Source organism: Psammomys obesus, unplaced genomic scaffold, assembly GCF_907164565.1.
Source record: "Psammomys obesus unplaced genomic scaffold, mPsaObe1.curated_primary_1811, whole genome shotgun sequence".
Classification (NCBI taxonomy): Eukaryota; Metazoa; Chordata; class Mammalia; order Rodentia; family Muridae; genus Psammomys; species Psammomys obesus.
This window is the reverse complement of record NW_026591816.1, coordinates 2,881,739-2,898,536: the sequence shown is the minus strand read 5'-3', so window position 1 is coordinate 2,898,536 and position 16,798 is coordinate 2,881,739. Positions and strand designations below refer to the sequence as shown.

The following is a 16,798-nucleotide window of genomic DNA, read 5'->3' as shown; positions in this document are numbered from 1 at the left end:
AACTAGTTTTCCATTTTCATTTTGGGACAGATTCTGGCAGTTTCCTTGAAGTAATTGCATAGCCCAGGCTTGCCTTGAACTTGCAATCCCCCTGCACCAAGCCTTTAAGTTGCCAAGATTACAGTTGTATACCATCACACTCAGCTGGAATCATAAAGGGTAGAGAAACTATGAGTTCAAGGCCAGTCTGACTACAGAGTGAGAATCTGTCTCATGTCCAAAATATTTACCACAGAACATTTCATTGTGAAATAAAGCTAAGTGTCTACAATGCCAACAGAATGAGTGACAATAATTCAGTTTGCTAGAAAACAAATAAAGTGAATCCTTTCTTTTTTTTTTAAGTTTGTAAGTTACAGAACACAATGGAATGAGATTCCCTCATTCCATCACTTAGAAGCTCCCTGGCTTCACCCTGGGTTTCGATTCACTAAGCTATAAAATGTAAATAACATCAGCGCTGACCAATTAATGTGAGCTGTACACGGAATGATATTGGTGATTGACTAAAGCTAGCTCTTAGTACACAGAAAATGTTACTCTCAGGTTAACTATTAGTATGTGTTCCTCAATAGACAAACAAGACACCATGGCTACGTGAAGAAAAAAAAAAACAAAAGTCAGGTAGTTAGGATGGCAGAAAAACATAGACCTCAATCCAGTACAAGTGATTCAGCTGTGTGCTTATAGTAAATCATAGCAGCTGGGCTGGGGAACAAATCATCAAGGCCACCGGAAATCCAAAGAACAAATGTACACAGTAGCAGAACTCACAGTTCAGGTAATGACTGCGCTGTCTAACATGGGCGTGACACTGCAAGGTGTTAAAGTGCCCACACCTTCATCACTAGTGCCATAACTTAGCATGAAGGTGTGTCAACCCTTCACCACTAATGCCATAATTTAGCATGAAGGTGTGTTCGCTGTATTGTCATTTTTTTTTTCAAATTCCAGTAAAATTCCAGGACAATAAAATCCAAGTTTCAGGGCATGCAAGATGCCTGAAATCACTCAGCATCTTCAGCCAGAATGGAACGGATACAGGGTGCATGATACTTCGAGTGGCAGCCAACTGAAATGTGTTTTTTAAAAGGAAGGGAATGTTTTGATGCGAGCTGCGTTGTAAAGCAAGGCAGTACAGTGACACGCCGGAATGCCATAAACCTTGAATATAAATGGAGCTGTTCACACTTAATGCCTTTTTTTATAAACCTCCTCTAGATACGTGAATGAAAGCTGCTCCTTTACATCAAACTGGCTTCCTAACAGAAAGCCGTGTTCTAAATATGCAGCACGCAGGGATTCTTCATGACATTTTTAAATGCATTGTTTTCTGGACTTGGATTTATTGGTAATTTCCGGTATGAAGAGTTTCCAAACAGACTCACAACAAGGAACAGAAACCTGATTTCATCACAGAACCTTATTTCTTAATATGGTATTTTTGTCTTCCAAATACAACTAAGAAATAAAAATTATTCTCCTGTGTTTCTAGAACTAAAGATAAAGACTAAATATTTTATACCTCCAAATTTCATGTCAAATATTAATGGATAATGTGATGGCCATAGAAGCCCTTTTCAGGGATGAGCTTACTAATTGGTTGTTCAATAACTTTTACACTCACTGATATTTTTCAATATCAGTATTTATTTACTTGCACATTCTATTCATTTTTATATTTATTTCATTGGCTTTATATACTTTTTAATTTTTATTTTATTTTTATTAATTATAGTTTATTGACTTTGTATCCCAGCTGTAGTTCCCTCTCCCATCCCCTGTCAAGCCCACCCTCCCTTCCTCTTCTTCTCCCATGCCCCTCCACCAGTCCAATGATAGGGAAGGTCCTCCTCCCCTTCCATCTGACCCTAGTCTACCAGATCTCATCAGGACTGGCTTCATTGTCTTTTTCTGTGGACTGGTAAGGCTGTTCCCCCTTCAGGTGGAGGTGATCAAAGAGCCAGCCCATGAGTTCATGTCAGAGTTGGTCCCTGTTCCTATTATGTTTTATGGTGAGTTATTTTAATATCTGAAGTCTTTGAGATCCTACTGGATATTTGCTGTTTCAAAACAATATTATCAAAAACTTAGAAACTCTAAACCACATGCATTCATCATTTCCCAGATTCTGTGGGTCAGAAGTCTGGACACTCCCTAGCTGGGTTCTCAGATGAAGGTGTCCTCACTTACAATGGGCTCATTTTAGAGCAGACTTAGAAAAGGATCCACTTGCAGATTCACATGATCTTTAGCAACTGTTATAGTTAGTGTAAGCTATCAATTTTATCTATCTAGAAAGAGGGACCCTCAACTGAAGAATTTTCTCTATCAGATTTGTTGGCATGTCTGTGGGGGCATTTATTGATTGCAAATCAAGATGTCTGAGGTCCGTTGACACTGCAGGCAGTACCATCCCTGGGAAGGTGGATCTGGTCTATGTAAGAAAAGTAGCTGAGCAAGTCAGAGGAAACATGGCAATAAGCAGCATTCTCCCATGGTCTCTACCACAGTTCCTGCCTTAAGCTCCTGACCTGGCTTCCCTTGAGGATGAACTGGAAAGTACAGGAAGAAATAAGCCCTTTCTTCCCCAAGTTGTTTCTGGGCAGTATTTATCAGAGCAACAGGAAGCCGAGTAGAACAACAACATTCGGTTATTTTTCAGACTTTGAGTCATAGATCTTGGGCTCTTCATACCTAGATATGACCCCAGATCCTTGCAATGGAGCCCTCTCCAGTGTACATTTACCACACAACATCTTGCTTCTCCAAAGCCACCAAGAGAGTCAGTCCCCTTGCAAGATGTCAATAAAATATTACTTATCATTACCACACAGGCAACATTCCACAGCCTTGGCCATATCCTACTGGTTACAAGCAGTGGCTCTACCTACACTTGGAAGGGAGGCCTTGCACACAAGAGCACGGAATGAGGAGGCAGGAATTCTGGGGTACCTTATGACTGTTATTGGTACTCATTGACTGGTGTTTCTAATCCTCTCATCTGGAGGCCCATTTTAAGCATGAAGAAATTTCCTTTGTTGACTCACATAAGGCACCCTTAGGAAGCGAGATAGAAGCCTTCCTCTGGAGAAGTGTTGCCTCTCTTTTTTATCAATAGCCACAAGAAAAATGAAATCTAGAACTGGTTGAAACTGACATCTAGTTCAAAGTGTTTAAGTGAACCACACAAATGGAAAGAATTTACGTGTCAGACTTATCAAAAAGCCATGCATTTTAGAAATATTCAAAGAAACTTTTCTCTACAATGCCCAAGCCAGTATTCAGACTATCATATCTTCCTGCCTGGCCTTTCCACACAATGGGCTCTTGCTGGCTTATTGTTCTCAGAGGATATGTCTCTTGGTCTTGAAAACTGCCCACTTAGGGCAGGATTTAGACCGTGACTCCTACACTCTTCACTGAACAACTTGAACACAAGTCCTTTACAAGCAGCCCTGGACGGGCGTGGGAAAGAACAGATATGCCCTTTGTGGCTGGTGGAAGAGCAGTCACAGTTGTGGGAGAGTGGCGCCGTGCGACATCCTTACTCAGTCTAATGCGACTGAATTGAGTTATCGTTTGGGAGCTTATCATTTGGGAGTTATCATTTTATGAGGTCGAGGAACTAGTTCTGTGAAGTAGGAGTATCTAAGTTTCCAAAGAAAAAGTAAGAAAGCACCAGTCAGCCATTGGTTTAAGTCAGTATCTACCAAGTACCTACAAGATTCCAAATCAAGCAATTTTCTGGGGGTATTAGTTAAATAGAGTGATCAAAAACAAACAAACTAAACTAAACTAAACTAAACTAAAAAAAAAAATACCTCTAAAGGGAACTTATATTCCAGCGAGCACTCAGGTAGGCATGAGAGTATTGAGCTTTTTAGTACAAGGAAGATATGTCTTCATGAGGTCCAAGGAGACCCGAAGAAGAAGGAGGAGGAGGAGGAGGAGGAGGAGGAGGAGGAGGAGGAGGAGGAGGAGGAGAAAAGAAGAGGAGAAGAAGAAAGAAGGAAGGAAGGAAGGAAGGAAGGAAGGAAGGAAGGAAGGAAGGAAGGAAGGGAGGGAGGGAAAGAAAGAAAGAAAGAAAGAAAGAAAGAAAGAAAGAAAGAAAGAAAGAAAAAAAAGAAAAAAGGAAGAAAGAAAGAAGGACTAAAACTTTCCTCCTTGGAAGCTTAGTATAAAATCAAATGTGACTTTCATTAAATCATAAATTTTATTTTATAACGATTCTTGGGTATATATATATAATTTTCTATTTATTACAGATTAAAACAAACTTGCACACTAATGAGATATGCAAACTGTTTTCTACTGACTAGCTGATACTGCAGAACACAAAGCATCTTCAATGCTTTCAAAGTTTAGTATTTTTTAAATAAAATGTAATTATTTCCCTTTTTCTTTCTCACTCAAATCCCACCCTGTGTCCCCATTCTTCTTCTCCAGTTTATACTCTTTACTTTGTTATTGTGAGACACACACACACACACACACACACTCACATATCCAGCTACTCCATTTGGTGTTACTTGTATTATGCCATTTCAGGGCTGACAACCTGGTATTCGGTAACTCATTAGAGAGCTCTTTTGTGAGGCAAATTATTTCTCCTGCTCTCAGCACTGCTTAGCTGCCTGTAATTCTTCGTGTATAGGTGGTACCCTGAACAACCCCCTTCCGTGTTAGCATGTCTCCTGACGTTATATGTTCAGGTCTTGCATAGGCAGCCATGTTGGTGAGGTCTCATGGCTGAGGCTTCTTTACTATTTCTAGGAGACACAATCTCACAGCAAACGTCACAGTCATCTGGCTCTTAAAATCTTTCTACCCTCTCTTCTGTGAAGTTTTCTGAGCTCTGGGCGTAGGAGCTGTGTTGTAGATGTATCAGCTGGGCCTGGGCACTACACAATCAGTTGTGGTTTTCTGTAACACTCTCCGTCCGTTTCAGAGGAAGTTTGGTAGCGGTAAGAACCACAGTTACCCGCGATTGTACTGATAACGTGCTTAAGAACTGCGCTGGCTTAGTAAAGTGGCAGTAGCGTGTTCTTCTCTAAGACCCATGACTTCGCCATCCCCGGGTAGTTGGCTAGGTTTCCAGGACTCTTTCCTAAAGCTGGGACCTCACGAGCTCCAGAAAGATGGCCAGGTTTCCACTGCCAGGTACGATCTCTGTCCTGCTGAATAGGTCTTGAGTCCAATTAGACAGCCGGCAGTTGTCAACAACATGCAACCGCCATTTATCGCCCCTGTACATACATATTGCCATGTTGATCATGGCAAGATAACTGGACACATTAATGTACCCGGGGTAGTGTTCTGCAGGATCCCATCCCTAGACAAAGAAATACAGGCAGCTAATGACTGCCAGAAAAAGGAGAATTAGTCTTCCCCAGGTATGAGCGCAGTTACTGGTTGTCCAGTGCGGAGGAGATAGCCCTGAAATTACATACACACAACACAAAACAGACTCGTCAAGTTGCGTTTATATATCTGTGAAGATACATGTGTATGTGTGTGTGTAACAAAAAATATTCAAAGAAAAAGAGGCTATCAATTTGGGAATGTGGAGGGTGTATGAGAGGGCTAAAGGCAAAGTCCCCAGGAGAGCTGGAGCAAGGAAAGGGATGTGATTCTCTTTCTGGTAAAAACATTTTTTTTAATGTATGCCTAGAAGGAAAGTGCAAAGCTGTTTGCAAGGCCTAATTTAAATCTTAGGTTTTAGAGTAGAAAAACAAGGCAACCTGGAAATCCATATACAGTCCAGTCCAGTTTATGCGAGCCATGGCAGGAAAGGCCAGTTTACAATGAGAAGCTGAGTTCCTATCACAGCATATAATCCGCAAGTTTCCTTGTGATCCTGCAGTAGGCGGCAGATTAGTGATTGAGCAGTGTAACTTCCAAGCAACTTTTTCTCATGTGCCTTGTTAAAAAAAAAAAAAAAAAAGCTAAGTTCCTTTCAGGTCAACAACAGAGGTATCCATTTTCCGGCTTGCTGAATGCTAAACACCTGCTTTTAAAAGGTCACATATTCCTCAGTCAGAGCCCTTCTGTCTTTCAAAGCCAGCAGCAGGATGGCGTTCTCCTCACATTTCACACTTCCTTCCTTTGTCTTACGTCTCTGACCCAGCAAGAAAGGGCATTTTGTTGTTAAAGGCTCCTGTGATTAGACAAACAGGAATATCTCCTATCTGAATGCTCTTACCCTTGATCACTTCTTTGCTCGGGGGAAAACAGTCAGAGGCTCTGCAGGTTAGAACATGAGCACCTGCAGGGAACTGTCCCAGGACCACATGGCCCTTTAGCTGCTTTCCTCACGGTGGTAGGTAGGTAGGCAGCAACACTGACCCAGCTACAAACAGAGATGGATCTGGAACAGGAAGGAAGTCAGCTTAATGCTGGGTTCTTTGACCGCCAACAGCACAAACCATGAGGCTTCAAAGAGTGACTGCACTTAACACATTTTTATACAATTGCAACAATTCTGGAGTCTCAAGGCAAGAAATAAATTATGTTGAACTCTACATACTTTGAGACAAAGAACCAACAACGACTTTACCAACCATACAATATTCAGTTCCTAGTGTGCAGCAGAAATGTGTGCTTCCTGTTATAAAAACTTTAATAAGGAAAATTAGTTTGTATTAAAATGCAAAAATGCATTAATAATGCATTAATTTTTCCCCTGAATTTTTACCTAGAGGTAGTCCATCACTTTGGGTTAATTCTCTTTTGTGACTCAAGTCTTTTCTTTTAATTCAACCTGAAAAGGCAAGTTAAACCTGCTCTCTGTAGTTTCTGAGTATATTTACATCTTTGCTGTGGAAAGCCAGTTACTTCTGCGTATTATTTAGACATATTAGTGTTCTCATACATGATAGTCATTTGTAGAGAGGCAGGGCCAGTTACAGCCTCTTACTGTTAAAATTTTCCCTCATCTTTACATTAAAAAATACATTGCAATTCCTGGTGCTAATATAAACCAATGATTATAGCAGTGTGTTATTTTACATATCTGCTTTGTGCTACGAATAAATTCAGGAGCCATACCTTATTGTCAAATTCTTATTCACTTAGCTGCTGAAGATTGTCCACGGAAACAGAAATCTGAATTCCATTTGTAGTTTGAGTTAAACTTTAGTCAGCACCCCTGGGAACTCTTTATAGCAGTGACACACACTCAGGATGCAGCACCAGAAAGGGGGCTTGGACGGAAGGGCAGATGCCAAGGTACTGGGGCGTATATCATCAGCATTAACTATCTGTATTTTTCTGTTTGCTCAGTCTGTGCTGCTTACATGGGGAACTATTTTTATATGGATAACCACTGGTTATTTTGATCTATCATATATCATGGTTAATAACGATGTGCAATATAGAGAGTTCCTGTAATCAAAATGTATAAGAACAAAATCTGTTGTTGGTGATGTGGTCTGAGAAATTTACCCAGTTATAAAGAGGGCCAGTTGTTTTCTGTGAAGTGTCCAGAGAAACATCACAAAACACATTGGGTGATTTAACGTTTATAAGCAGGAAGGAGAAGCACCTTCCAGAAAACAATGAGAACTGTTATCGTTGTCACTTGGCTCCTGAGACAGCATCAGTATTAACCTGCTTTTTATAACAGCATGTGTGATATCACCATTTTAGAGATGGCAAACTGGGGCTCAAAGGCAAAGTTTTTGGTTTGATATGGTTTGGTTTGGTGGGATTTTTGGTTTGTTTGTTTGTTTGTTGTTGTTAAGATCAAGTAACTAACAAGTGACTGAGGCTTTTAGTCTGGGTGTGGGTTCAGAAGTCATGTACTTTTCCGAGTTTACTGAACACCTTACCTAACGTTTGTGAACATTATTCTTAATAGTGAGAAGGTGTTTGCTAAGCTTTTGGAACACACATACACACACACACACACACACACACACACACACAAAAGGATTATCTTGCCATATTGTGTCAATAAATAAAATAGTCTGTGTTAACATAAATGATGATCGTGAGATAATAAGCAACTTATCCAGGCTTCCTCATTAACATTCTCAGTCAGCATTAAGAAGGAAATCAGGAGAGATTCAAGATGCAGGCAGCCATGGGGCTGCGAGCCACTCCAAGGATCCCACAGAGGCTTCTGGGGGATCATGGTGGCCCTTATGGGAGAGAAGTGGCCTCAAGAGCCACTTGTCGTTGCCCTTGTCTGGTGCTCAGGCCACGACCAGGCCTCCTTACCCCACAGGCCTGGTGAGCACCCTCTGCTTTAGTTCACGGTGCTCTCGCTGCTGGGAGGAGGAGAGCTCAGGGCCAAGGCGTTGCCATGGTCTGCAAGAACAGTGATCATGCCGGGTGAGCCGGCAGGGCAGAGTGACCCATGCCGAGGGCTGGGACCTGCCGCAACCTGGAGCTCTCCAGAATCCTGCCCCTGCTGCTCTCTGAGCCTTGTTGATGTCCATGGTCAGTACTGCCCCTGGAAACCACGTGGTCCGTGCTGCCACTGGAAGCCATGTTGAAGTCCATGGTCCATAGCTGCCGCCAGCAACCATGTCTAAGTCCAGGACCCGTGCAGCTGTTGTGAGCAGGAAAGCTTCCTTTGCGGTAGTATCAATGACTACGTATTCATGACTGAAAATGAGAGGAAGCTTTTGTGACAACTACCCCCCCCCAAAAAAAAAAAAAGAAACAGTCTAGACAGGAAACCATTATAAAGAGCCCTTAAAAACTGACAAAGATGCTGAAGTGTAGCTCTTCACAGTTGGTGGCTTTTCGTAAGGGGCTGGGGAAGGACTTGGTTATCTTCAAGAGGTTAGCTGCAGGGACTTTGAGTGTGCTCCAGTGAGTGTGTGGGCAACACAAATTGAACTTAGTGGGTTTTTTTTTCTTTTTGGGGAACAGGGCACAAGAGTAGGAGGGTGAACCTGGAAGGAATGGGATGTGACTCTGAGCAGGATGCACTGTGTGGGATTCCCAAATAATTAATAAAATCACCAAAAAAAGAGAGGAAATTCAGAGGTACTTAAACAATAAAAATGAAATGAAAAAGTGTGTGTGTGTGTCTTCTCAAATCTGTGGGATGTTTTTAATTTGGTTTCAAATAAATTTAACAGTGGCTATACAAAGTCTTGAAATAATTATTCAAATGTAACTGTTTCTATTTAATAATATTGAATATCCCATTTGTGTAGCATATAACTACAATGAAAGTTACTTACATGACTAAATAATAGTTTTAATAAATAATAAGGCACAGGCTGGCTCACTAGATATTAACTCATCTGTAACAAAATGATGGCCAACTCCATCTTTCAAATGAATGTGACTTCCATTTCTTTCAAATGAATGTGACTTCCCACAAAACTTCCAGGAACCTTGATTGTACAGATACTACTCAGAACTTCAACCCTGAGCTTTCTACTGATTTTATAAACTAGAGATCCAATTTCTGTTGTCTGTGTTTTAGCAAATCATTAATATTAATCTTATTTTTGGATAACAATATGGTGTTTTGTGCATGCATAAGTAAATACCATGTCTGCTATGTTTGAGTGCCATGGTCACCTGAGATCAAAATTCATCCAGCCTTCTTTTTCCTCCAAGGAGCTCAGTTCCAAAACTCAGTCACAGCGCAGGCACGCTCCGCAAGCTGCTTTCATAATGAGTCCAAGCTTCGCATGAAATCAGAGTGAAACATACAACTTGTGTATTTTTCTTGAAAAGGGCTCATTACGATGAAATATCTCATATTCAAGAAGAATCCAAGCATCTAACAGCAGTCAAAATATTGGCAACATTTGTATGAAGAATAAATGGCAATGAGAATTTCCAAGTTTCAAAAGTTAAGTATTCAGCAACCTGCTGCAGGCCAAAGCTCAGTACATAATCACTGGCCTTAGTGGAGATACTGTTGCTCCTGTATTCCTGCCTATTTTTGCTAAGAAAAATATAAAAACAGTGTTAAAAATGTACAACTGAAAACTCCAAATCACATCCAGCCCTGCAAATTCAACACTGGGACTGAAATGTATGACAGATTCCAGGAGCAGCCCAGAAAATAATACAGTAAAAACCATTCTTGTATCTATTCTTGGTATATCTCTACATCATAAGGTTGGATGAGCAAGCACAGTCAAATTTTAAAATCATGCTTTTGGATTAACCAAGAGTCATGTGTGCTGATAAAACTTCAGATTGTCTATGCGAGTATTTTTTAAACTATTTTAAAAGATTTATTTACCCTTCTTTTACATATACGGGTGTCTGCCTGCATATATATGTGCAGCACTTGTCTGCCTGTAGTTAGAGACTGTTGTGAGCTACCATGTGGAAGCTCAGAGCAGGACCAGGGCATCCCTAAGAGCAGCGAGTACTCTGAATGGCCAAGCCATCTCTCCAGGCTCTGCCTGTCACATGTGTCAGTCATTATGTTCTTCATGCATGGTATTTCCCCACATTCTACCTCATTATCACACAAGGTGATAAAAGGAGAAATCAAGTTTCTCTTGCAAATAAATTCTAGAACATATTCACCTCCAGAACCAGGCCACTTTATGACACAACTGGCTACAATTACTAATGAAGATGCAATCTACAAAGTGCCAGAACATCACCTTTCTTTGCAACTTGGGACAGCAGTTTCTTCAGGAGGAAAGAATTACTAAGAATTACTGAAAAGAAAAAGTTGAATCCCTCTTTCAAGTAAAGGGCTATGGTACCCCTTCTTTCCATGGAATTGTTAAATTTACTTAAGTAGAAAAGCATCAGATAAAACCTCCCCTTCCTTATAGTATTAAAAGGCACTTTCAAGAAATATTTAAATGTCCTTTACATATTCATGTGTCAGTGAGAAACCAAGTAAAACATCAAACTACATGACTAGATTTTCATTTTTATTAAACGAAAACGATTTATTGCAACTTGACTATATTTTGTTATTTCATTCCCTCGAATCCTTACGAAAAGGAAGATTATTAGTCTCAGATCTTTAATTCAGCAAACTCTGTCCCATAATCCCATAATGACTCAATTTCTTAGCTGCTTTCTCACAATTTCTCTTACAAAAGCCTTATTTATCTCTCTCACTTGGAAAATATAATCTCCGGTGCACTTCAGAGCCAATCAATCTCCCTGGTTTTTATTTTTTTTTCTTTTTTATAATACAAGAAACTGTGAGGAATGTTCTCACAGATTCAAATGAAAGGCAGCAAGTAGAGGCAAGGAGAAAGCCTTCAAAATCTGTAAACTATTGACACCCCTCATAAGGTGACCTTTGCTTCTGAGGCCTGTCTTCAGGTGCAATGATGCAGCCTCTTTCCTGAGCAGATCAGGCACATGGGCAGCCCGGCTCTAACAAAGTTGTAGGATGGATTAGCGAAAGAAAGACAGAAGACAGGATTCTTTTTATAACCTCACCTCTGCTCTCTTTTGAAAAGCTGAGAAATATCAAAGCTAAGCTGTTTTCCCTGCTGGTACCCAGAGAGCAATTATCTTGTCTTCCACCTGCCTCCTTGGAACAGGTCTTACAATAGTTAAGCAAGGGGTTCATACATCATGCCAATCAAATCACCAAGTGAGCTCACTTCTTGTTAGAATGTATAAAATGGAAATACCCATAGACTCTAAATATTATTCAAGAAATAAATTTAGAGTCCTTCTCCTTTTCCAATCCAAATACTATCTCTGCGTTAGTAAAAAAAAAAAAAAAAAAAAAAAAAAAGAATTTAGATAGTTTATGGTACTCGGCCATCACTGGGAAATAGGAGCCAACAGTCAACATGATTGCAATCCATCAAACGTATTTATGATCATAAGTTATTTAAGAGTGGGAATGATGAATTCCTGTGCTGATCAAATCCATCATTATTGCCAACCATCAACACCCACACAAGCATGCAGGTGCTGTGAACCTCTTGACTTTCTCCATATTTTAGAAGTTTCTTAAGTCAAGATACCACAAAGCATACACTCTTCTAGAAATACAGAGAGCCAATTTGAAAATCACAATCACAAAAGAAATGAAATGATTTTGTGTCATAATTTTTTAACAGGGATTAGCTTATGGCATCTACAGAGGCAGCAATAAATACCTCCTGGGCTCTGTTCTAGCCTCTTGGTCTCCAGGCGGACTCAGTTATTTATTGTTTTGGAACAGACTGTGACCCTTTTCATTTTATCTGTGACCATAAGAGGACACTCCAAACAGCATTAGATAGGACAGAATCCAAGCAGATATTTATTTAAATTCAAGTTTATTTGTTATTTTGTTTTCTGGAAATCATGAAATTAGTGCTAATATGGGTCGAAGAGGACAGGCATGGCTTCTATCCTTTTCCATCAAGCATGACCAAGTTTAATTGCATGCTTAAAAGAACAGAGAATAAAGGCTACACAAAATAAAGGCTGCCTCCTGGAGGGGTGGCCCTCTCCCAGGAGCTTACTCAAGTTGTATTTTAACAGCATGAACTTCCATGGGTGCATGACCAATAGAGAGGGGATGTACCAGGGGGAGTGCAGATAAGTTCCTTATGAATATATGTTGAACCCAAGTGCTTGTTTCTTTTACTTAAAGAGGCAACAGATATATTCGTACTCAGGACACAATTTCTCCCCTTGATTGTTTGAATTTTCATTTTCCAAATAAAAATAATGAACAATAATAGCACTTCGTCTTCGATGTGCAGGCCTATTGCATTGATCATTAACACTGCAGAGAGGTGCCGATGTGCTTTGAACAAAAAACGCTACTATTGAATTAGTATAGTGCGCATGATAACTGGTGCACAGACTTTTGGGTTCTGTGGTGTTTTCAGTATTGCAAGGTTGCTTCCTGATGTCAGAAAGTAGTATTAACTCCTCCATTCATCTATACTCTTTCTGGACTGAGGTAAGTTCTTTCTGAGAACCTGGAAGACATTCCTAACATGTAAATCAGCTTCATTTTTGCAATTTTTATTACTTGTGCTGCTTGATTTTTCAGAACATTCTTGGGAAACTTGAGTTTTAAACAAACAGAAGAGTGTAAGAGCCAGAGGCAGCAGATGACTGCAAGAAAACCTTCTTCTAGAAACTGCAGGACAGCTGCACGTGTGGACTCACAGCTGTGATAGCACACGACATGTGCAAACCCAAGCAAGGCTGAATCCCGGGATACACACCGGAAACAAGCACGAAGTTCCACCCTCACAGAGGAGCTCTTGATAATTCTTAACCACAGTGAGAGGAAGTATATAAATTTCTCCAAGGGTGTAGACCCAGGAAGTCTTCCAGGTTTCAGTGGAGGGACCTAACTTCCAAGAACTGGGCTGCACTTAATGAGCAAAGGAACAGAAAGTTGGCTGGCAGTGAGCCTGTGAAGGGGAAAGGGGAAAATGAGCAAATGCTCTGTGTGAAATTCTCAAAGAACTATAAAAATGAATAGTGAATGAGTGTATAAATATGGAAAGCAGACAGTTCTCAGTCTCTAACACTAATATAACTGGCAATGGTTTTTAAGCAAATCTCAAACAACACAATTATCTGTATTCAGACAAGTGTACGTGAAAGAGAGAAAGAAGGAATATGCTAAAAAGAAACTTCATCAACCATGCATTGAAAAGAAATGAAACTGCAGTCATCCAATGACCAAAGGTAATCTGATGGCAAATTCATAATTTATTTAATATTAAAAAACATAATATGCATTGAAAACATCCTGATTTACTTAGACTCCAAATACCTTAGAGGAAGGTTAAATATATATTAATATCATGTGTTTACATCATGAGTTGTCACTACACACTTTTTTCATTCTTTCATTGCTCATGTTTTCAGAAAGCTATGTGCAATTTATTTAGTTTTTAATAACAGAACAAATTCTTAGCCACTCCATATTTTAATAAACACTAAAAATCAATTGACATGATGTAATGTCCTCTCATAATTAATGTGATGTTTTCTTTAATAAATAAGCTGCAGAATGTTAATAAAAGGAGTCTTTCCACTGCAAAAAAATAAACATCAAAATCACAAATCACCCAGCCAGTAAATAGGCTAGCAAACTGAATAGGCAGCTCTCAACAGGAAAAAATATAATGGCCAGTAAATGTTTGAAAAGTGTTCGACATCATTAGGAGTTAGAGAAATGCAAATTAAAGTCGCTTTGAGATTTCATCTCATTCCAATAAGAACGGCCACGACCAAGAAAACCAGCCAGCAACAATGAGTCTGGGGTCTTGGGGAAAGAGGGACTCATATCAGTTTTCTTTGAGGGTGTCGACCCAGCAAATCCTCCAGGTTTCAGTGGAGGCCGTAACTTCCAAGAACTGGGCTGCCCTAATTGGCCTTAATGAGCAAAGGAACAGAAAGTTGGCTGGCGGTGAACCTGTGAAGGGGAAAGGTGAAAATCGGTGTGAAGGTTTCAAAACAGACGTATTAACCATATATCTAATTAAAAAAAAAAACTATAAATCACCTAAGTCCATGTATAAGTATACATAAGTATACGTGTAGTTTAAATAAAATGTTCTCATCTGACCTGACAATGTTTCTTCCCAGAGTAAAAGACCATCTAACAGCAACCCTAACACCAAGCATGAGAAGACCTTGTTTGAGCGGTTGGTCAGGATTTTCCAAGAGACTCCCCGAATATTGCCATTGTCCTTGGTACCTTCCCTGAGGTGGAAGGTAAGTCCCTATTGCTGAAAACACCATGAACTTCACACAGGACCTGGAAGCCTCTGAGCTGGAACTGACCTGAAAACCTCCTCCCTGGGTACTAGCTTTTTTTTTTTTTTCCTGAGGACACATTTCGTATTTTATTTACATTTTAAGTCTAATTTTAATCTCAAAATCACATATCCATACACCTATTTCCTTTTCGTTGACTTCACTTAAAACTTCTAAGCATGTTTTATTACACAAAGACTGTAAACAAATTATCATGTCTGTTACATGTAATAAATGAGAACAGCTTAACAGAAATTCATCAATACCCCCAAACATCTTTTTATAAATACAGGTATCAAAGCAACCCTGAACCTATTTTTGATACTAGTAGTGGTCAGCACCCACACCACTTTACAAATTGACACAATTTGTGATTATTCATTATACCTGCTACTTTAAACAATTCCAACTGCAGCTCTAAGTATGATGGATAAAGCATGCCATTTCTGTTCTTCCTTCTTGAGACTTTAACTTTTCACAACAACAAAGGTGTCCATGGCCATCTGACACTCCTTTGCCATGCTTCTGTCTTGAAAACCTAAATTCAATTTGAATATTTCAGGTTCATGTTTAAATGACATGCTTTAGGTAGAGAAAGAAAAATGGTGCTGCACTTGTTACCTGAAAACATAATAGGTGTACATATATTAAATATATTCTTACAACTGTCCAGGTCATGTTTACCAGCTGAAATTCTTTTACTTAATGTGTGGGTACTTTGCATGGTGATACTTAATCAAAACATTAACATGAGTAGAAGGTTGTTGATTTAAGACAAGTTTGAGATCCACTATTAGTTGTTGTATGTCTGGTGGCTGTGGAAGCTTCATATTTTCTTTGGACATCATTAGGCGTCTTAGCTCTTGAGGTACAACTTTAATGCTATAGGAGTTTTGCCATTTTGCTAATACTGGTATGCTCCGTGCATCCACCATTCCACTGGAACTATTGATTCCATTCATATTAATTTTTGTTACAAATCTAACTGATGGAGGAGCTTCTGGGTATTTAGATCCACATTCTACTTTCAGGCTATATATTCTGTTTTCATAGTTTGTCCTTGGTGGCCCAATAATCATGCCTGTCCACCTTGTAAGTGTCATGTCTTCATCATCTTCAAGGCCCCAGCTAACCGTACCATCACCTACTCCTTTCTGTCCTTCTTCCAACAAGCGAAAATTACGAGGAACTTTAACACCTGTGGAGACCGCCATCTTCTCCTGCTCTGGGTACTAGCTTTTAAGACACAAGAAGGCACAATGAAAGCTTCCAAAACAGTAAAGCATCCACACAGCCTTACCCAGCTGTGATGCCCATGAACCATAAGAATGACCAGCGTGGCATAATAACCCAAAGGGAGCAGTAGTGGTGTGCATATTTTGTCAGTAACTGAATGCTATCTAATTAAACATAAGACCTGCTCAACAAGAAGGAAATTAAACCTGATACTGAAAACCTTACCAATTGCCCATGGCTGGTAAAATTATGTATTCTGGAGATGAACCTACAAGCACCACTTACTAAAGTGAATGTTCTCTAACTACATTAAAAATATCCATCCTCATATCCACAAGTGCACCCCTCAACAGGGAAACTTCTCTTTCACACAGATGGAGACCATTACAGAGAACCACAACCAATCAAAGAGTTTGAAACTCAGTTCCAATGGATACATCTACAAAACACTCCGCTGCTTAATGCTCAGGGGTCACTGTGGAAGAAGGGGCAGAAGGACTGTAAGAGCCAGGGGTAGAGAGTTTGCTGTGAGATTGTGTCTCCTAGGACTGCCAGAAGCTACACCTCTCACCGACATGACTGTTTAAACATGCGCTGAATGGAGGCAACAACAATAGACATGCAGAAGTGGATAGGGAAAAGCCCACAAGGCCTCAACCCTGAGCATGGATCCACAGGCAAATTAGGAATGCTGAGAGCAGCAGAAATAGTCTTCCCCAGTAAAGAGAGCACTGATCGGTTATCCAATAGCAAATGGTCAGCCCTGAAAATATACATACAAGTAACGCTGTGCAGACTGACCAGGTTGTATTTATGAATTTATGAATGTGTGTGTGTGTGTGTGTGTGTGTGTGTGTGTGTGTGTGTGTGTGTG

At 40.0% G+C, this 16,798-nt stretch overlaps 2 protein-coding genes across 2 annotated transcripts in view; both read right to left on the bottom strand.

The window, feature by feature from the left end:
• Nucleotides 1-16,798, bottom strand: part of Tafa2 (TAFA chemokine like family member 2) — a 501,221-nt gene that overhangs the window by 372,667 nt on the left and 111,756 nt on the right. The window lies entirely within an intron of this gene.
• On the bottom strand, nucleotides 15,284-15,902 carry LOC129680428 (ubiquitin-conjugating enzyme E2 variant 2-like). Its single transcript, XM_055612063.1, has one exon. The coding sequence runs from the start codon at nucleotides 15,900-15,902 to the stop codon at nucleotides 15,387-15,389; it is 516 nt and encodes a 171-aa protein (XP_055468038.1). The 3' UTR covers nucleotides 15,284-15,386.

Excerpts from the sequence above, each read along its gene's own strand:
- LOC129680428 (XM_055612063.1), bottom strand. The coding sequence starts at position 15,902 with ATGGCGGTCTCCACAGGTGTTAAAGTTCCTCGTAATTTTCGCTTGTTG.